Source organism: Emys orbicularis, chromosome 7, assembly GCF_028017835.1.
Source record: "Emys orbicularis isolate rEmyOrb1 chromosome 7, rEmyOrb1.hap1, whole genome shotgun sequence".
NCBI lineage: Eukaryota > Metazoa > Chordata > Testudines > Emydidae > Emys > Emys orbicularis.
This window is the reverse complement of record NC_088689.1, coordinates 103,491,852-103,514,506: the sequence shown is the minus strand read 5'-3', so window position 1 is coordinate 103,514,506 and position 22,655 is coordinate 103,491,852. Positions and strand designations below refer to the sequence as shown.

Sequence of the window (22,655 nt, the reverse complement as noted above, 5' to 3'; positions counted from 1 at the left end):
GAGAGTCTAATTTACACTGCTTTACAAATCACATCTGAACATGGCCCACAAAAGTCACAGCAAAATAATTATTGCATACCTATGTATCTTTTTTTCCTGATTCTTACTCCTAAATTCTAGAGCTGAGTGAATGATTCACTATGAATAATTTATCTGATGAACCTAGCCTACTTTTACACCCACCGGATATCTGGTGGCAGATTGCAATTTCCTTGAATTTATTTGTCATTGAAATTATTCTGGGTTTTTTTCATTTTGCCATTTTTATTAGATATATGGCTGCATAATGAACAGTTCTGTTGGAGAATTTGAGACACACCATTCACCAATCATGCTATTCTGGTTAATTGTGGTTGGTCAGACAAATCTCAGGGTGTTGCTCTGGTATCTTGAAAGACTTAAGTGTGCTACATGAATATTCATATGGGCAAATTAAAGTCCAGTCTCAGTGTTTACGTACATATGCAACTTTGAAATTCTCTTTCTGCAAATATTTGTGGCATTAAGCTTGAATGCCCAAATATACGTGGAAAGTGAACACTAAAGGGGCATAAGCATGGCCGACATACAGTCATTTAAAAATGTGAGCAAATACTCATGGGGATTTGTTTGCAGTATTTGCTCAGCTCTGCTTACTTCTGACATTTTACTACTATGAAGTCTCCAATATTGACTGAGCACCACATTATCTGTGTTCAAAAATATTAAACCTGTGTGACACCATTTATTCTTGTCCTGATTCAGTGGTGATTTCTACATTTTCTTATTTGAAAAACTAGTTAGTTTTATCCTAAACAATGTATTTGAGCTGTATAGTAGTATATGACCCATTAATCATCTGACTGCCCTCTTAATGGTTGTTGCACCTTCATATGCTGAACAGAGGTGTTATGTGAACTTAATACATGCAATATATACTGAACATGAAGAAGTGAGCCATACACTTTTCTTAGGTAAAATACACAAAAGCTGCATGGCTATGAGTCCAATCCAGCAGTATTTACTCAAGCAAATCTCCAACTGACTGCAGGATCAGGCTTGTATGACTCAGCCTCATCTGCACTGCCAGTTATTTAAACTGCATTTAACATCAGATCTTTACTTTTATGACTCTTCTTCATATTATCTGTATCAGAAAGATAATAAAGTACCTTGTCTGGAAGATAAAACAGGGTTTGGAAGGTTTGATCCTATTATCTTACTCAGACAGTAGGTATATTCAGGGGCAGATTGTGGCCTTAATCTGCGTCCAGTGGTGGAGAGAATGCAGAATGGTCACACACAGTAAAAGCCAGTGGAAGAATTTTGACTGACTCAGCAATAACTCTTTCCTGGGCTGCAAGGGATTGTACTGGAGTGCAGGGGCGGCTCTAGCTTTTTTGCCGCCCCAAGCACGACAGGCAGGCTGCCTTCGGCGGCATGCCTGCGGGAGGTCCGCTGTTCCCACGGATTCGGCGTACCCGCCGCCGAATTGCCACCGAAGCTGCGGGACCGGCGGACATCCCGCAGGCATGCCGCCAAAGAAGGCGTGACTGCTGCCCTCGCAGGGACCAGCAGGGCGCCCCCACGGCTTGCCCCCCCGGCACGCGCTTGGAGCACTGGTGCCTGGAGCCGCTGCTGCTGGAGTGGCAGCTCTCTCACCCTTTGCATTCTCCCCAAGAAGATCATGCCTCGTTCACGCACAGAGGTGCAAGATGGGAAATGCTTCTGCCGCCAACCCCTTATGCACCTGCACAGGGATGAGGATAAACCAGACTTTGTTTGTAGTAGTATCATGCAACTAAAATAGTTTTGCCATTGAGATTTCACTTTGAGAAAGACACAATCGGGACCAGTGGTTAATAAAGAGAAAACAAACGCAAGACTTTTGATAAGGTGAATTACTGGAAAATGGTTTATACTGATCTAATTTTTGCTTGTGAATCCCTACTGAAGTTTACTATTGGAGGGAATATTTAGAGCAAATCCTCCCTTGTCAGCTTGTGTCTTAAAATTAAAATATTTACTAGGTATAGAGGCCTCTCTGTGTTAGTGCTCTCATTTTAAATATCAGCCATTAAAAATAAAATTATTAATTTCATTTTAATGCATGACTACTTAAGGAGATACAATTTACATTGATGATCAGGACATACTCACCTTCAGAAAGGGCTAGATGTAAAACAAAAGATCTCCCAAATCATCAGAGTCATCCACATGTACAATATCTAAACAACATATCAAACATGCAGTGCAAAAGAGAGAGGCAGTACAGAATATGATGGTGTAGGTGGCCACAGAATAAGATAGGAGTGCAAAGACAATGAATGAGTATTTTAAAACAGCAAAGAGAGATCAAAACAGCAGACAGATTTAAATGTACACAGAATAACTTGACACTACAGAAAATGCCATCATAAGGAAAAAAGGCATGTTAAGACACAAATCAGATTTCAGCTTTTAAAATCCAAATATCTGTGTGCAGAGCCATGTTTTTTAAATCAGTTGGTGTTATATTTGTACTACTAGATTTTGGTCAGTTTAGAACAATTTGTTAGATTTATCATGAATTAAGTTTCATTTGATATTTTGGAGAAGGTAAAGAACAAATCTGAAAGGCACGCTGAGAACTTTTCTGATAAGAATAAAGAACACTTGTGCTACACGTTTTACGCCTGACTCATTATGAAAAACACTAGTTTTCAACCGATAAATACTAGCAGGTCCTGAGGATTATGCTAACATTGATTTTTTTACACATAAATCCCGACAGGCCTAAAGAGAACCTCTGTAGCTTATATTTTGTTTTAAATATAAGTGGAATTTGTATTACAATGTATTCACGTCATTTTTCTTAAACATGGAAGTCACATACAATCTGGAGATGAGGGTGTTAGATTGCTTATTGTGGGGCAAACCCTGCTCATTCCTCCAGGGTCACAAAAGGCCCAAAGTGCTACTGAGCCAGTGCACTTATGCAGCATAGGGGAGGGAACTAAATTTGAGAGGACTTTACCCCATGTGCTATGGACATCCCAGTGCAGCTGCAATTGAAGGTGGGTGACAGGGACTTGGGGAAAGAATGAGATCTCTGGACTAATGGATCAACCACTTCATGGATACACTGGCCACTGACCTGCCTCAGAGTGGGCACACATAACAGGAGATATTGCATGCCTGGTGCTGCAACAATTGCAGAGCAAATCTACGTCCTGCAAAATTCTTCTTTACCAAACTTGGCTAATTGGGCGAGCAGCACGGAATTGTATTTAGCCTTCTAGAATCTCTATCCCAAATGTTTGGGTTAGCAAATACAATACAGGAGCAGATAAAAAGTTTTATTTTACCTTTCACCAGTTCTAGCCAGAGTCCCTGTTCTAAGTATATAGGGAATTCTGGCCCATCCAGTAAAACTTTACCTAGTAGTAAAAATGCAAAAGAAAACATTTAACTGGCCTCACTGCATTTAAAATGTTAGCGAGCTTTATAAAACATTTAAATTTTACTATCTCAACATTAAAATTGGCTATAAGTGTCTATTTGAATTTCCTAAGTTTTGCGTGGATTATGATATCAGATCTGATATTACTATTCCTTACAAATTAAAAAAAAACATAAGAACTAAACCAATAACAATGCATCTGAGTCTGGCAGCAGAAAGGAGGTATATTTAATTAATTGCTCCCAGAGCACAGCTTCTCAGGATAGGAGGAAAATAATTGCTATTAATGACCCTTTCAAGGCTCAGGGGACGGGATCATTGAAAGCCTGGTCCTGCATTGACTTTAGTGAGAGCTCTGGAGTGACAAGGAATGTTAGATGTTGGCATCATCATATCAGAGGTAAATCATGCAGCAAACATCCTCCTCTCTCTTCTTCTTTCTTCTCACTCCTCTTTTTCAGTGAGATTGTGACATGAAAACTAACCCCTGAATCTTGCAAAGACTTACACATTTGTCACTGAATATAATGAAATCAATGGGACTGTTCACAATATATAAGCTAAGAATGTGTGTAAGACTTTGTAGGATTGAGGCCTAAATCAGACAATCATCACCTGCCTTTATTCACTCTCTCTTTTCCTTTCTTCCCCTTCCTCCTTACAGAAGGCTTGTGACATTCAGGTAACTCATCACTTTCCCTATTTTCCTCAAATTCTCTGCATAATGAAATCCTACCCTATGAATAGCATGTAATTTTTTAAATTATATTTTTAAAACCAACTCTTTGACAAACAGGATCTCACAGAATAGATATTTAGCAGGGTAATGGGACATTTTGTGCTTGGTTCTCTAAAAAAACATATTTTCTCTGTAAAATATTGTGATATTTTTTAAATATCTAAAGCACACCATGGAGAAATAGTGAAGAAGGCTATGCACACAATCGAGGTCTGGTGACACCACAAACTACTCTAGCTTTTTCTCATAAGGATTGGTCCTGCTCCCATTGAAATTAAAGGGATTTTTTCCATTGACTTCAATGACAGTACAATCTGGCCCAAAGTTCCCAAGAAGCCATTGTTCCAAACCTCAATTGTTAACTCATAGTTAACTATAGATAATATAATTCACACCAGTATCTAATGTTTCAGTTTAGGTTCAAATACCTGTAGTATCTTTTCCTTTATTCTTAAACAAACGTATAAGATCCTTACCATAAACCATGTTTTATAACTATACTCCACAGATAAAAACACCCAGTCAGTTCATTAGTATTTGGCTAACATGTGTTTGGTTCTATGTAAGTGGAACAACGAACTGCCTATAAATTTATCACTGAATAGCATGTTACATGGACAGCTGAGTTCAGATAAATGTATAAGGTCAATCCTGCAAGGTGCTGGTTGCCCACAACTCTCATTTAAGTCAATGGGAACTAATAATACCCAGCACTATAGTACAGAAGGCAGAATAGGACACTTTGCAGAACAGGGAACTTTATAATCCAAACATACCCTCTCTATATATTAAAGAACCTGATGCACCTGTTAAAAATAGTTGCTATACATGACTGATAATTATAAAGAGGGCTCAATTTACTGTATATACATTTGAACAAAAACACAAGTAAGGCTTTCAGAAGGGGACAATGGTTCTTACCTAGCGGAAAAATGTTTGTACAGGTGTCATCCATCTCTCATTGTGTGCAAAATAATGTATCTGACTACTGGAAGTAATTTTACAATGAGGTAATTAGTGCCTCATTTAATGAATAGGTTTTGGCAAGCACTGTAAACACACATGATGTCGCAGATAGATACAGGCACAAGGATCACACAATTCAGTCAAAAGAGCAAACATTGGTAGGATGACATAAGATTTGAGACACATGCAAAAAGCCATCACTGAGAAGCTTGAATAAATGCATAGGCCACCTTACAAGTTGCAGCAGAATATACAACGTTAACTCAACTGCTTACCCACTAAGTACACCAAGAACCAGGTTAAGTACGAAAAATGAGCCAAGGATGATAAGACTAACAAAATAGATCCATGGCCATTCACATCCTATTGCATCATTTACCTGTAAAATGTAAGGAAATAAGTTATGATTCAGCCATTCATTAAATAGCAGAGTCCTTTTAGCAGCTGCCAGATCACATAGGTATTCATTGTTCCAAAATAAACCTTACTTTTTAGTATCTGTCATCTCCAGCACTTAGTTACACATCAGCCTCTAATTTTGTTCCATTGTATATTATTAGGAAAAGAAAAATTGGTTCCTCTTCTGAATGCTGAAAATATCCATTAAATCTGTTAGGTATTTGGCTTAGTTAATTTTTAAGACAAGTGGACTCATATTTAACTTCTTTACTTACCCAAATAAGTTTGCAGATGTTATGCCCTGTAACAGAAGGCATGTTTTAAAACATCACATTTAAATGAAAGGTATTTATAGTGGGTTTTTTTTTTTATAATTTAGCCTCAAGTTAAGTACGAACACAAAGCCCATATGCTGGTAACATTTTAAAAAAAATTTAAATAAATCTCTGGTTTTGGTATCTGTACATTATTTTCAGGGTCTATGTCTTGGTTATGGTAAACTGTTTCTGCTTTAGGTATACAGCACAACTGTAGGAAGAGAGGAAGCTCTTTTTAAACCACATCAACACTGCACATAAGCTCACCTGTATAATATAACCTGTGTGTTCATAGCAACTGAATTCAGGACTCTGCTTTCATGATGAAAAAGGTGTATGCTTACCCGCTCAATACACCAAGAACAAGATTTAGTACGAAAAATGACCCAAAGATGACGAGACTGACAAAATACACCCATGGCAATTCAAATCCCATAGCATCATTCATCTGTAAGAAATAAGATGATCTTATAGAAGTAGTTTCCTATAGTATGTAATAAGGAAGAATTAGAGAAAAAGAAAAGAGAGCTTTATAATGCAGTGAGACAATATTCTATGCATTTTCCTTAACATTCATTGGAGGAGGCCCATAGGAGGAGGAGTAAAGCACTGGCCACATTCACTTCACATTCCCAGCACACACACTGAAAGAAAAGAATGACTATTGCATAGCTTTGCAACTGAAAATTATTTTGCCAAACATATAAAGGTAGCAAAGCACGAATTTTGTTTTTTGCTTAATACTTTGCATACAATCCCAATTTCAGAAAATGTTTCTCTTAACTATAAAATAAAACAACACTTATAAAATGATATTTAAGACATTTGGGATTTTTTTTCATTTTTACTATCAGCATATTTCTTACCTATACCTACTTGGATTTTCTTTTAAAAAGCATACACTAAAAAGTAAAACAGATACATTGCAATAATATAAATATCCTATTATTTTTCTATAGCAAATAATTTCAATAAACTCCTTACCATAAATATATAATTGGGTGCAGTGAGATATTCTTAATCAGTTTGTTAAGAACTATAGTGGGAATATATTTGTGTAACTCAAAAGTTTTATAAGTAAAACCTGTGTTATCCTGCACTTGATCAACCAGAAAGCTCTATTAACCGGCATTTTTGCTTTCTCCCAATACAAATCTTCTATCTAGTAACCGGGACTAGTATATTGCCCAGGAGGTTATGCAATTGCACATTCTGCACTCTACTTTTATGCAAAAGAGGCAGAAGTAAGCAAACAGATACCAGGGACTTATTCAAAAAAGCAGCTTCCAGAATGTGTCCATAGGGTCATTACAGATTCAGCCCAATCTTCTACACCTTCTACATCTACAATGATAATTGATGTTGATAATGATGACCCTGAGGCACTGTGAGATCCTGGAGTGCCTTCTGAATCATCAATGAAAGATTAAATTATGTTCAGTATAATTTTAGTGTTAAGTGTATTTTTAGTGATCTGGGTGTACGTCATGTACTGCCCATAGTGATATGTAGTGTCATAAGATAACCTACTGTATAGAAAACTTTACCTGTATATACCTAAGTGCTTCAAGAAACCAACCACTCTGCAGTGCAGTACTACTACTGGATTGATGAGTACCTGTATACTATTTTATACTTTATTCATTTTATTGTATTCTAATTCTTTGAAAATTGGTTTTCCATTGTTAAGTATAACTCTTAGTTAACTGGAATTTTTGATTAACTGGCACCCCCCATTCCTCCAACATGCCGGATTTGGGGCTTGATCCTGCAGTCCATTTCCAGGAAAAATCCAACTGACTAAAATTAGAATTTTTTAAGGACTATAGGGTTGGGCACTTTATTGTGAAACAAACATTAGGCAACCCTTTTCCCCCTTCTTTAAAAGTGTGTGTGTGTGTGTGGTTGTGTAGGCATGAAATAGGGTTTAAAGACATGTAACTTCTACTCAAAGTCCTGCTAAAGGATTTGAATCCTGTCATTAACATCCCTATTATAAGAGATCTGATTCTTTTTTAAACAGAGAAAGAAAACCTTGATAAGTTTTATTTCTCATTTTATTTTAAAATCTTATTACAAAGCCTCCATTTCCACAAGGTAAAAGTATGCCCTACACTTGGTCACAGTTTAACACATACATAAATCTTTGCAGAATCAAGGCCTTGGACAGTTCTCAGTATTACTCAGTTAGCTGTAGTGAAGTAATGTATATTAATTTTTGTTTCACTTAAAAAAATGACTAATTCCGTTTACTTCCAATATGACTAAAAAGAGAAGATCTATCACCAAGTTCTTATATGTCTTTTTAAAACAATCTACGCCAGGTCATTTTTCTATTAAAAATATTTTATGTAACAGAAGAGGTTTTAAATAAGTGACAGATTTTACAGGACTCAATAGAAAAATTAAACACAGAAAAACTTTTAAGCAGCATAGGGGGTTTTTTTGGTAGGGTTTTTGTTTTGTTTTGTTTTGTCTTATTTTGGTACTGGGGGAAGACTGTCATTGTATCAGGTTTCAGAGTGGTAGCCGTGTTAGTCTGTGTCCGCAAAAACAACGAAGAGTCCTTGTGGCACTTTAGAGACAAACAAATTTATTTGGGCATAAGCTTTTGTTGGCTAAAACCTACTTCATCAAATGCCTGGAGTGGAACATACAGTAGGGAGGCATAAATACACAGCACAGAAAGATGGGAGTTGCCTTACAAAGTGCGGGGGTCAATGCTAATGAGCCAATTTAATTTAAGTTGGAAGTAGGCAATTCTCAACAGTTGACAAAAAGGGGTGGAAATCACTTTTGTAGTGTTAATGAGCAAATGTAAACAAGGTGGCCCATTTCAAACAGTTGACAGGAAGGAAGTATTTAGCAAGGGGAAATTAGGTTTTGTAAAAACAACTAGGAGTACTTGTAGCACCTTAGAGACTAACAAACTGATTTAGTTTCTGTAGTGACCCATCCACTCCCAGTCTCTATTCAGGCCTAATTTGATGATGTCCAGTTTGCAAATTAATTCCAGTTCTGCAGTTTCTCACTGGAGTCTGTTTTTGAAGTTTTTTTGTTGAAGAACTGCCACTTTTAAGACTGTTATTGAGTGACCAGGGAGATTGAAGTGTTCTCCTACTGGTTTTTGAATGTTATAATTCCTGATGTCAGATTTGTGTCCAGTTATTCTTTTGCGTACCGACTGTCTGGTTTGGCCAATGTACATGGCAGAGGGGCATTGCTGGCACATGATGGCACATATCACATTGGTAGATGTGCAGGTGAACGAGCCCCTGATGGTGTGGCTGATGTGGTTAGGTCCTATGATGGTGTCCCTTGAATAGATATGTGGACATAGTTGGCACTGGGGTTTGTTGCAGGGTTTGGTTCCTGAGTTAATGTTTTTGTTGTGTGGTGAGAATTTGCTTCAGGTTGGGGGGCTGTCTGTTAGCGAGGACTGGTCTGTCTCCCAAGGTCTGTGAGAGTGAGGGATCATCCTTCAGGATAGGTTGTAGATCCTTGATGAAGCGCTGGAGAGGTTTTAGTTGAGGGCTGTAGGTGACAGCTAGTGGTGTTCTGTTACTTTCTTTGTTGGGCCTGTCTTGTAGTAGGTGACTTCTGGGTACCCTTCTGGCTCTGTCAATCTGTTTCTTCACTTCAGCATGTGGGTATTGTAGTTTTAAGAACACTTGATAGAGATCCTGTAGGTCTTTTTCTCTGTCTGAGGGATTGGAGCAATACCCACCTGGTGAAGTGAAGAAACAGATTGACATCTGTGTATTTATACCTCCCTACTGTATGTTCCACTCCACGCATCTAATGAAGTGGGTTTTAGCCCATGAAAGCTTATGCCTAAATACATTTGTTAGTCTCTAAAGTGCCACAAGGACTCCTTGTTGTTTTTGTCATTGTATCGCAACACAGCAATATTATCCCTAAAAACCCTAACTAAATAGCAAGGACCAAGTCATCCCCTGCTTCTGAAAATTCACAGGAAGGAAAAAAGTAGACTCATCTACCCTCAAACTTTCTGTGGGGGTCCCACAGGGCTTGGTCCCCTTCTCTTTCCCCTTTATACCTCATCTCTAGGTTATCTCATCCACAAACACAAAATCAACGACAGTACCGTCTCTATACTGATGACTCACAGATCCACCTCTCTGCTTCAGTCTGTCTCTTTCTGTCCAAATTAAAATCTCAGCCTGTGTCTCTGACATTTACTTGTGGATGTCTAGCCATCAACTCAAGCAAACATAGCTAACACAGAGCTCCTAATCTCTCTCTAAGTCTTCGCCGCTACCTCCTTTCTTGATTACTGTAGACAGCATCACCATCCTGCCTGTCATTCAGGCCCATAACCGGCATGTCTTCTTCAACTCAGACCTCTCTCTAGGTCCTCATATCCAAGCTATATCTAAATCTTGCTGATTCTTTCTGCATAACATCTCTAAGATACAGTCTTTCCTACCCATCCACACAACTAAAACTCCTGCCCAAGCACTCATCATCTTGCATCTCAATTACAGCAACATCCTTCTCTCTGGTCTTGACAAATGCAAACTTGTCCCACTCACATCCATTCACAATGCTGGGGCAAAATTCATTCTCCCAGCCCATCACTTGCACCATGTTATCTCTCTGAGTCCCTCCACTGGCTCCCTCTCCTCTGTCACATCAAACATAATCTGCTTGTATTCACTTTCAAGGCCCTTCACATTCAATCCCCACCCTATCTATCATATCTTTCATTTGCTTTGTTGAAAGGCCCATGATACCAGAAGGAAAAGGTCAATCTCACCCAGTGTTGATGACAGCTTTTTGCTGGTGTAAACCATCTGAGAAGACCCCAAATTATATTTACAGCCTCCCTTGTGTGAGGTTCAAGATTGGGGAGCTCAACATGATCATTGCAAGCCAACAAGATGCTGATTTGCTTAGCAAGAGAGCATGCCCAGAGCAGCCTGAGTTTGTGCTAGTTTAGCACCATGTACCCCCAGAATGAAACCAAAGCTGCTTTCCCCACTTTCTTGCAGATACCAAGACGGGGGGGGGGGGGGGGGGCTAAGTTTGAAACATCCTCTCTGTGTCACAACGACCACGTTAGCACTTGTGATTTGCACATCCTTATGGTTGCTTCCCTGAATCTTGCCCTAATGTATTTTTACCACAAGCACTAGTTTCTAGCATAAAACTCATGTAAGAAAAAATCACTTTACATTATGGTGATGCAATTTTAAGACCCAACATTATGTTACCATCCAGGGCTAACACCTTTGCCATGAGAAAGTTGGGAATCACAGCTATTCAATGGTATAAATAATTTGCTAGGCTATTCTTAGTACTTTGATGGACTAGTACACTTTTGGTGCTGATCTAAGATTGAATTCAGCATACCCTGGACCTCCAATCAGCATAAAAAGCCATGCAATTTACAGTCTCCTTCAAAGGCATGTCCCCTGATCCAGTAATGTTAGTTGGGTCCCATTCCCTGTACGTTCAAAGGCAAGCCAAGATTTCACTCGGGATGCTACAGATGACAGGGACTGGATTCTTGCCCAACTCTATCAGACAGAGGTCTGGAATGTTAGACCCGCTCTACCATTTTACAAGGTCAAGAAATTGGAATCTATTACTGCACTATTCCAGGGGTAGAGATTACAAAGAGGAGGCCACAAATGCCCTATCCCAGTTTTGTCCCAAATCCCTACTTTAAGCCTTTTCTTCAATCCACTTTGTGTCTTTCAAAATAAGCAAGTAAAATCAGATCATCCCAAAGAACATAGTTGCTGTGAAATGCAAGACGAAATAATTAAGGATATTCAGGTACCATCCATACCTTACTATCTATTGAAAAATTATCTCCCTCTAGTCTACATTCCAACACCTGGAACAGATTCCAGAATTGGTGTGCAGATCAGGACTTTAATGTGCGTATGGCCTTTCCATTTGAAATATCCTGTATTTTCTGCAAACTGGTATCACCCTTGGACTCAGAGAGAACATATTGGAGGACCAAATGTCCAATTTCAAGACAGTCTTAAGGAGCTCAGGCTTGCTCTCCTGTCTCATTCTCTCACTCACAGATTTCTAAAAACATAGGTCTGAACCTACCTCCTCTCGTGATTTTTTACTACCTATTTCTTCAGGCACTTATTCAATCTCCATTCAAACTATTTTTATACTTCCTGTACATTAAGCTAAATTTTTAATTGCAATAACATTGGCAAAGTGAATATCTGAGCCAGAAGCCCTTTCCATTCAGAGACAGCTCATTTAATGAAAGCCAAATGGCACTCTGCCTATCTCAAAACTTTATTCCAAAATTCAAGACAGGTTTCCACAGGTCAAAAGAGACAACCCAAATGTCATTTTGTCCATAATCCAAAACAAAAACGGAGGCATGGCTTAGCTATCAGCTAGGTTGAGAAAATCTCCCTCTCCAGAAACAAGTATATTTGCAAGCCCAAAGCGTTATTTGTGGTCTCTCACCCAAAGTGCAGAGCAAATCCTGGCTCTAGCCAAGGATTCAACTGTGAGATGGATCAGGAGCTGTAGCTAAGAAGCATAAAAGACCAAAAGGCCTAAATCCTCCCCATGAATGCCACTGCATGTCAAATCCATGCTGTGTCCTTTTTCTGGACCAAAAAGTGCTGTACATTGCCAAAACAGGTTTGTAAAGCTGCCTTGTGGACCACTTATTATATGTGCCAGTCACCCCACCTTCTTTCTTTTTCTCTCACCCTAACCTTAGAGAGCTCTTACTGTGATTCATATTCTGACAGTACTGGATCAGGAAAGATGAAGGACAAAAGGAATACTTTTCATACCAGTCAATTTGATCTCTCTATAATAGCAGGGCCTCCAGTACAGAGGCATGTAATCTTCATTTACGTCAGTATTTGTCAGCATTTATTCTTACATTGTTGCCACTTCTTGACTATGCTGTGTCATTTTTATGCCATTTGTAGTGCCATTAAATCAGTTTACATAGTACATTTTAACAGCCTTGAAACACTCATTCTTGTGCAGAATGATCGCCCTCCCTTCCATGAGGGACACAGTGACTGACAGATCTGGCTGCCTGTGAGCTCCAGTGAAGGGTCACAACTTACAGTCCAGGATCAAGGAACGTGCTATTTTGGAGAAATAAAATTGGCAGGTAAGAAACAATTTCCTTTGCTTATCAATCTGAATATACCATCAGAGCCCAAAGGTACATCTGCCCACTGAAGACAGAGAAAGTTTATCTGTGCATACATATCCTTAACAATATAGGTAATACAGGGGTGGGTACAAGAAGAATGTCTCATTGTCTCAACTCTGTTGAAATCCTATAGCCTACCGTGGCAGGAAAAAGATGGGTTAAAACCTACGAGCACCATACTTCCATAAGGCACAGCTCTGTCAGCCAATGAAGCATACCTCCTAGTAGGAGTTCTAGGGAGCATAATGCTTCATACAGGACCCAGGAGTCTCAAAGAAGAGCCATTAATATACCTTTTCCCAGGGAGCAGAATGTGCTCCCCTCTATCCTATAGCCCCACCACTGCAGTCTTGCTGTCAGAAACCATGATGGGGATGACCAGGCCTAGCAGTTGGAGCCATGGCAGTCTGGCTTAGTGGTTGGAGCCAGAATCAGGAGACCAGAGTGGGGTTGGAGCAAGGCTGGAGCGGATTAGGAATAGGGCTAGAGTGAGAGCAGGACTAGGAACAGGGCTGGAGCAAGAGCAAGGCTGAAGCAGGCTAAGGCTTGGGAAGTCTGTTACTACAGACAAGCAGGAGAGTGTTCCAAGCCCTGGAGTGACATTGAGCAGAGCAGACCGAGCTGCTATTCCTCCTGTGGGGCTTACAGACCTGCTCTGGGAGTCACCAGACCAGTTCCTGGCTTCTGGATTGACTGGAGTCCATCATAGGAGTCACTCATCGCCTTACACTTGCACTGAACAGAGTGCAAGGATCAGACTGTGAACAAGTCCTTTATAACGCCGCAAGAGGTGGCACAGGCACCTTTCTCCCCTCTCCCCACCACCAGCTTGTGTACCAGCCACAATCTTTTTCTATTTAGGACCTGATTTTAGCAGTGCTGGGAATCAACAGCTCCCACTGAAGTCAATGCGAATTGCCATTGCTCAACACCTTGACTCCTGCTGTACAGTTTGTATATTGGACTAATTGGTCCAAATATACAACTCTCTCAGGTGTAACATTGAGAGTGTAGCATCATTTTAAAACAAAATGGTAACACTTCAAATCGATTAACAAATCAACATTTACTGAGTTATTATACAGGGGTATTTGCAATACTCCAGTTTAACCCAACACAAACTAAAAAATAACTACTGTCTCTCAGATACCAGTGTGTGGTAACTGCTGGTGAGGTATCCCAAACCTGGGTAAAGTTGCATGCAAATCCAGGCCTAAGTTCTCTTAAAATGTAGCACTCAGGGCCGGCGCAACCCATTAGGTGACCTAGGTGGTCGCCTAGATCGCTACAATTTGGGGGGCAGCGACCGCGGCAGTATTTCGGTGGCAGGACCTTCCGCTGCCTCTGTGGGGGGCAGCATTTCGGGGCGGGACCTTCCTGGCAGCATTCCTGGTGGCACTGGCTTGCTGAAAAGTTGTAAGCTTCTTTGAACCTACAGATGAATCTGGACTTGAATTATGGGATTTTAATAAAGCAGTGTCATTACATCTCTAACATTTGTTTCTGTCCGGCTTCTTTTCCATAAAGTTTCAAACTGGTTTGCTGGTTTAAAATTTATAACATCTTAACTGACATTTAAGTTGGTGAATTTATTAATCGGTGGCTAGAACATCCTTGGTAGCACCTTAGAAATGATAATGAACTACAAACCCAGTTTCTTGATGGGTTTACAAAGCCCTCAGAAATCAGGGTTTTGTGAACAGGGGGAATTGATCCAGCAGGCTTTTAAGTCTGCACTGTAGGTTCACGAACCTGAGAGCACAGGCTTCGAAACCTGCTGGGAAGCTCCATTCATTTTAGAGGATTCCAAATGCATTTCAGCCAGTGGTCCCCCAAGCTGCAATGGAGTTAACATAAATCTGGTTAAAGGGGCTGGGCTTCAAGTATAGCAGCTCCTCTAAAGCTGGCCACCTGTAAAAGGGCCTAGCTTTACCTATGCTATACTCTGGGCTCTGGAACAAAAGCACAGATTTCTCTGACTCTTTCCTGGGCTGGCTGGATTCATCTTCACTGCACTGCAGACCTGGGGATCCTGCAGCCCACAAACAGGTGCACCTGTGGGTTGTGAATTCTGAGGCCGTTATTTTGTTGTGAATCTCACTTCACTGCCATTTGGTAAACCAGGTTTGTAACTGACATGCTGGTAAGGGTTCTGGCTAAAAGAGTCTAAACGAGTCTAAGAGAATCTGCCGAAAGCTGAGAGACTAAGCAAGGTTTACTGAAGAGAATGGATAAAGGTTACATTATCTTAGATTCCCTTATAATTACTTAAGGTCACTTCTGAATTTGAACTTCATGTTTCTAAAGGTAAAACGTGCTATTAAAATGCCTAGCATTACTATGTTTCCAGACAACTCTCTCCAGTTAAACATCATGTAAGAAAATAACTTGAGTATTATTAGATTCATAGAATCCTAGAATATCAGGGTTGGAAGGGACCTCAAGAGGTCATCTAGTCCAAACCCCTGCTCTAATCAGGATCAATCCAAAACTAAATCATCCCTGCCAGGGCTCTGTCAAGCCTGACCTTAAAAACCTCTAAGGAAAGAGATTCCACCACCTCCTTAGGTAACCCATTCCAGTGCTTCACCACCCTCCTAGTGAAAAAGTTTTTCCTAATATCCAACCTAAACCACCCCCACTGCAACTTGAGACCATTACTCCTTGATCTATCATTTGCTACCACTGAGAACAGTCTAGATCCATCCTCTTTGGAACCCCCTTTCAGGTAGTTGAAAGCAGCTATCAAATCCCCCCTCATTCTTCTCTTCTGCAGACTAAATAATCCCAGTTCCCTCAGCCTCTCCTCATAAATCATGTGCTCCAGCCCCCTAATCATTTTTGTTGCCCTCCACTGGACTCTTTCCAATTTTTCCACATCCTTCTTGTAGTGTGGGGCCCAAAACTGGACACAGTAGTGCAGATGAGGCCTCACCAATGCCGAATAGAGGTGAATGATCACGTCCCTCGATCTGCTGGCAATTCTCCTACTTATACAGCCCAAAATGCTGTTAGCCTTCTTGGCAACAAGGGCACACTGTTGCCTCTATCCAGCTTCACGTCCACTGTAACCCCTAGGTCCTTTTCTGCAGAACTGCTGCCTAGCCGCTCGGTCCCTAGTCTGTAGCAGTGCATGGGATTCTTCCGTCCTAAGTGCAGGACTCTGCACTTGTCCTTGTTGAACCTCATCAGATTTCTTTTGGCCCAATCCTCTAATTTGTCTAGGTCCCTCTGTAGCCTATCCCTACCCTCCAGCGTATCTACCACTCCTCCCAGTTTAGTGTCATCTGCAAACTTGCTGAGGGTGCAATCCAAGCCATCCTCCAGATCATTAATTAAGATATTGAACAAAACCGGCCCCAGGACTCACCCTTGGGGCACTCCGCTTGATACCAGCTGCCAGCTAGACATGGAGCCATTGATCACTACCCATTGAGCCCGATGATCTAGCCAGCTTTCTATCCACCTTATAGTCCATTCATCCAGCCCATACTTCTTTAACTTGCTGGCAAGAATACTGTGGGACACCGTATCAAAAGCTTTGCTAAAGTCAAGGAATAACACGTCCACTGCTTTTCCCTCATCTACAGAGCCAGTTATGTCATCATAGAAGGCAATTAGGTTAGTCAGGCATGACTTGCCCTTGGTGAATCCATGCTGACTGTTCCTGATCACTTTCCTCTCCTCTAAGTGCTTCAAAATTGATTCCTTGAGGACCTGCTCCATGATTTTTCCAGGGACTGAGGTGAAGCTGACTGGCCTGTAGTTCCCTGGATCCTCCTTCTTCCCTTTTTAAAAGATGGGCACTACATTAGCCTTTTTCCAGTCATCGGGGACCTCCCCCAATTGCCATGAGTTTTCAAAGATAATGGCCAATGGCTCTGCAATCACATCTGCCAACTCCTTTAGCCCCTCGGATGTAGTGCATCCGGCCCCATGGACTTGTGCTCGTCCAGCTTTTCTAAATAGTCCTGAACCACTTCTTTCTCCACAGAGGGCCGGTCACCTCCTCCCCATACTGTGCTGCCCAGTGCAGTAGTCTGGGAGCTGACCTTGTTCGTGAAGACAGAGGCAAAAAAGCATTGAGTACATTAGCTTTTTCCACATCCTCTGTCACTAGGTTGCCTCGCCCATTCAGTAAGGGGCCCACACTTTCCTTGACCTTCTTGTTGTTGCTAACATACTTGTAGAAACTCTTCTTGTTACTCTTAACATCCCTTGCTAGCTGTAACTCCAAGTGTGATTTGGCCTTCCTGATTTCACTCCTGCATGCCTGAGCAATATTTTTATACTCCTCCCTGGTCATTTGTCCAATCTTCCACTTCTTGTAAGCTTCTTTTTTGTGTTTAAGATCAGCAAGGATTTCACTGTTAAGCCAAGCTGATCGCCTGCCATATTCACTATTCTTTCTACACATCGGGATGATTTGTTCCTGCAACCTCAATAAGGATTCTTTAAAATACAGCCAGCTCTCCTGGACTCCTTTCCCCCTCTTGTTATTCTCCCAGGGGATCCAGCCCATCAGTTCCCTGAGAGAGTCAAAGTCTGCTTTTCTGAAGTCCAGAGTCCGTATTCTGCTGCTCTCCTTTCTTCCTAGTGTCAGGATCCTGAACTCGACCATCTCATGGTCACTGCCTCCCCGGTTCCCATCCACTTTTGCTTCCCCTACTAATTCTTCCCTGTTTGTGAGCAGCAGGTCAAGAAGAGCTCTTCCCCTAGTTGGTTCCTCCAGCACTTGCAGCAGGAAATTGTCCCCTACACTTTCCAAAAACTTCCTGGATTGTCTGTGCACTGCTGTATTGCTCTCCCAGCACATATCAGGGTGATTGAAGTCCCCCATGAAAACCAGGGCTTGTGATCTAGTAACTTCTGTTAGTTGCCTGAAGAAAGCCTCGTCCACCTCATCTCCTTGGTCTGGTGGTCTATAGCAGACTCCCACCATGACATCACCCTCACACTTCTAAATTTAATCCAGAGACTCTCAGGTTTTTCTGCAGTTTCATATTGGAACTCCGAACAGTCATACTGTTCTCTTACATACAATGCAACTCCCCACCTTTTCTGCCCTGCCTGTCCTTCCTGAACAGTTTATATCCATCCATGACAGTACTCCAGTCAAGTGAGTTATCCCACCCAGTCTCCGTTATTCCAATCACATCATAATTCCTTGATTGTGCCAGGACTTCCAGTTCTCCCTGCTTGTTTCCCAGGCTTCTTGCATTTGTGTATAGGCACTTAAGATAACTCGCTGATTGTCCTGCTTTCTCAATATGAGGCAAGAGTCCTCCCCTCTTGCACTCTCCTACTCGTGCTTCCTCCTGGTATCCCACTTCCCCACTTACCTTAATCTTTAGACCTCTCAAAACTGAGCCCAGATTTTACAATTTTTAATTTATATCCATTGTTAGCAATCTATTTGTTAGCTATTGTTAGCAATCTATAAAGAAGTGCATAAATTAGCCATCTACATGTTTATTCCTTAAAGCTAAACCTCTTCTTTTTATGATCATGATTTTAAAATCTTGGATTAAAGACTCAAAGTAAATTAGTATGCAGAATCTTACTGTTCTTAAATGCATTTTAGATACTTCTCTAGCACCCAGTATTTATGTGTTGTAGGTGATGACTCATTAGGTTAGTGTCTTTGGCCAGGCAAATAAAACATTTTAAGGTTATTTCTCCAAGGAAAGCCTGGATGTTAAATGTGGTTGTTTGAAAATAAAATAAGATTCTCCCATTTCTAAATAGCCAGCATAAGATCCCATTGTAACTTACAGCCAGAGGCCTACCTCGGTGGCAGATCAGAGCTAAACCACCATGATGGGAGCTCTGGCAAGTCCTCACACATGGTTTTCTCTGACACCAAGAAAATGAACTAGTGAGTGCTGCCTCATATGCTGGGTAATCCAATGAGGGCACCTTAAGTGGGGGCATCCTGCACCACCCAAGTGTCCCGAGGGTGATGAATCTTTGCCCTGTACCAACTAATTTGGTTTCAACATGTTAAGATGGGGTTAATACTATTCCCTGTGGTTTGGATCTATCCGTCTGACGAAGTGTGTGTTGCCCAGTTTATTTCACACATGAAACTTGTAAAGTATATGAAAAGGTTTGGTCATCTAAATCAATGTGCTCAACAAAACTGTCTATTTATAATTAGTAAAGTGAATGAGCAATAGTGTGAAAGATGAGTCCATCTAACTGTGCTCAATAATAAAGGGCTATAATACAGAGATTAATAATACCAAGTATGATACTAAGTATATAATATCTTTTGAAACAATCTGTTTTGACAGCTAATTCTGCCATGGGTTTTTTTTGTTTGTTTGTTTGTTTGTTTTTTAGTGTTTTCTGAAAGACATGGATTCAAATATGGTATAATGGTCTACATTATTTGGATTGAAAAACAGTGTGTGACTGGTATCTTAATTTACTTAGAAGCTGTAAATCAAACAAAAGTACCATATGCAGGTCTGAACTCTATCCAATACGTTGTGTTATCACCTTAAGAGATTTGGGTTGCTTAAGAAAAACGTATAGACTAACAGACGTATTGGAGCATAAGCTTTCGTGGGTGAATTCCACTACATGCGTCTGACGAAGTGGGTATTCACTATAAGGTGCCACAGGACTCTTTGTCGCTTTTTACAGATCCAGACTAACACAGCTAACCCTCTGATACTTTAAGAAAGACTGTTCAAGTTATTGATCAGTCTTTCATTTGTTTCTTCCAGTAAAGGTTTTGGAGCAAGATGTAGTAATTCAACTGCAGGACCTTTTAGCAGATATCTGGAGTCTGATTTATTTCTAATCTAGTTTCCATCCATTTTAGTTAAACTTTTGGGGGGCAAAATGCTCTTTTGAAGATTTACAGTGCTAGATAAACCTGAGATACTAGAAATGAGGTCAGAATAAATCATCTTCAATTCCTGGATGAGTTCATGGGAATTGGTATCCTTCTGTAAGTAGTTTAAAATCATCTCTCTCCATGTGGACTCTGTGTGTCACACTGTTCATTTGAAACTATTACATTAAATCACCATCCCTCAGGGCTCTATATTCTAGACTTTTTAATATTTATATTTTCCCATTTTACAGTACTATTTGCAGGCCTGTGTTTGATTATCATATTTATGCAGATCTCTACCCTTCTCTCTATTCCTGAAGTTTCTAATGAGCTGGTACAGCAATCTATTTCTAGCCTCTTTGCAATCTTAGCTTGGATGTTTCTTAGCTTTTTGGACCTAAATAAAAAAAAAGGTTTTAATTAGCCCAAATCAACATCTGAAATCTTTTACTGTACTCTCAGATTAAATTAGGTTCCACTGATTAATACTCAAGAATAAAAATCCAACATGCTATCTCTGGTTCTTAAATGTCATCTATGAAACATGTTAATACTGTCATCCAAAATTCCTACCAGTCTATATGTAGCCAGAGATCCTGTGCTAGATTTCGAGCTGCCTAAGTCATCAAGGGCTGGGAGCATTGTGCACACAGCACAGTCAACCCCTTTGGGGGAAGACAGGCCTCGCTTCACTTGAGCATTTCCCTTGGATGACCCAGGAGTGTTGTTCGCTGACACTAGGGGAGCAGTGTCAAGCAATGCTTAGCAAGTAGAAGGCAAGTGAAAGAAGCAATTAGGGGATTCTGTAGGGTATCCCACCAAAAAAAATCTGGCATTGTCTGGGGAATATTTCTAGTCTATGGCCCTTACTTACTCAAACGGATCGGAAGATTCTCATATATGCTTTGGTCTTCCTCAGACTGTAGGCTGCAATTCACTGTTAACTAGTATTTGTTTGGTTCTGTAATGTGTCTTCCATTTCTGTAGAGTCAGGAAGCTAAATTCCTAATAATGACTAATGTCTTACTTTATCTCTCCAGCTCTAGATGCTCTCTACAGGTTTCTGGCTTATCAATATACTGACTTCAAATTTTTAATACTTGATTGTTTACAAGACTGTATGTTTTTCACCAAGATATCTCCAGTCCTGTGTCTCCAGCTGAGCTTCCAGCTCAGTCTTGATAATACTTCTGTTGTGGGCTGCATCATTTTGTGTGTGGCCCGCTGGTGTATTTTGTACTTCACCTGTGGGATTTTTTTGTGAATTAGATCTGCAGAATGTTTGGCTGCCTGTCAGACTAAGATCTAGACTTACTTCTTTGGCTATTTCAACTAATTTATAAACATTTTTATTATGTTTTTGGTTAGCTGCTCTCTGTGATGCTTGCACTAAGAACACTATATAAAATAAAATGATTACACTGGTCTAGAATTTTTGAGAAGTCGTCTGCTTCAGAGATAAAATGTGCTATTTATTATGTATTTTGATGTGCTGAATTCAAATATGACAATTAAAACAACTGATTGGCTACTGTTTCTAAGATATTTAAGTTTTTACATTTTATGTCTATGTATATTGTGTAGATAGTAGAGTTTTAATCATAAATTGTAAACCTAGGTCTTTTCATGTGTTTATGGTTGCTTTACATGATAATATTTCACCTGTCCTGTTTATGTAACACTTTAAAAATCAGCAAAAGGGTTATATAAATAAAATTTATTATGAAACAAAAGGCAAAAAACTATTATGTACATAGTTTAGTCCTATTCAGTGTCTACTCGGCGCTTCTTGGCTTGTCTCTTGTAGTCATTAAATGGAGCATCTCTTGTCACTGTCCAGCAATAGTCTGCAAGCATTGATGGGCTCCATTTGCCCTGATAGCGTTTCTCCATTGTTGCAATGTCCTGGTGAAATCGCTCGCCGTGCTCGTCGCTCACTGCTCCGCAGTTTGGTGGAAAAAAATCTAGATGAGAATGCAAAAAATGTATCTTTAGTGACATGTTGCAACCAAGGCTTTTGTATGCCTTGAGGAGGTTTTCTACCAACAACCTGTAGTTGTCTGCCTTGTTGTTTCTGAGAAAATTTATTGCCACTAACTGGAAGGCTTTCCATGCTGTCTTTTCCTTGCCACGCAGTGCATGGTCAAATGCATCATCTCGAAGAAGTTCACGAATCTGAGGACCAACAAAGACACCTTCCTTTATCTTAGCTTCACTTAACCTTGGAAATTTTCCACTGAGGTACTTGAAAGCTGCTTGTGTTTTGTCAATGGCCTTGACAAAGTTCTTCATCAGACCCAGCTTGATGTGTAAGGGTGGTAACAAAATCTTCCTTGATTCAACAAGTGGTGGATGCTGAACACTTTTCCTCCCAGGCTCCAATGACTGTCGGAGTGGCCAATCTTTCTTGATGTAGTGGGAATCTCTTGCACGACTATCCCATTCGCAGAGAAAACAGCAGTACTTTGTGTATCCAGTCTGCAGACCAAGCAAGAGAGCAACAACCTTCAAATCTGCCACTGATGTTGGTCATAGTTTATGCACCTCAAAAGTTGTTTCATGTTGTCATAGATTTCCTTCATATGGACTGCATGACCAACTGGAATTGATGGCAAAACATTGCCATTATGCAGTATTATGCCATGTTGTCATAGATTTCCTTCATATGGACTGCATGACCAACTGGAATTGATGGCAAAACATTGCCATTATGCAGTAAAACAGCTTTAAGACTCGTCTTCGATGAATCAATGAACAGTCTCCACTCATCTGGATCGTGA

General features: G+C 40.4%; 1 protein-coding gene across 2 annotated transcripts in view; it reads right to left on the bottom strand.

The window, feature by feature from the left end:
- CACNA1D (calcium voltage-gated channel subunit alpha1 D) overlaps window positions 1-22,655 on the bottom strand; it is a 412,523-nt gene that overhangs the window by 171,795 nt on the left and 218,073 nt on the right. For both annotated transcript variants that reach the window (XM_065407208.1, XM_065407209.1), the window contains one exon: window positions 6,187-6,290. In XM_065407208.1, the coding sequence (XP_065263280.1) occupies window positions 6,187-6,290 (104 nt within the window). The remainder of the gene's footprint in view (window positions 1-6,186; window positions 6,291-22,655) is intronic.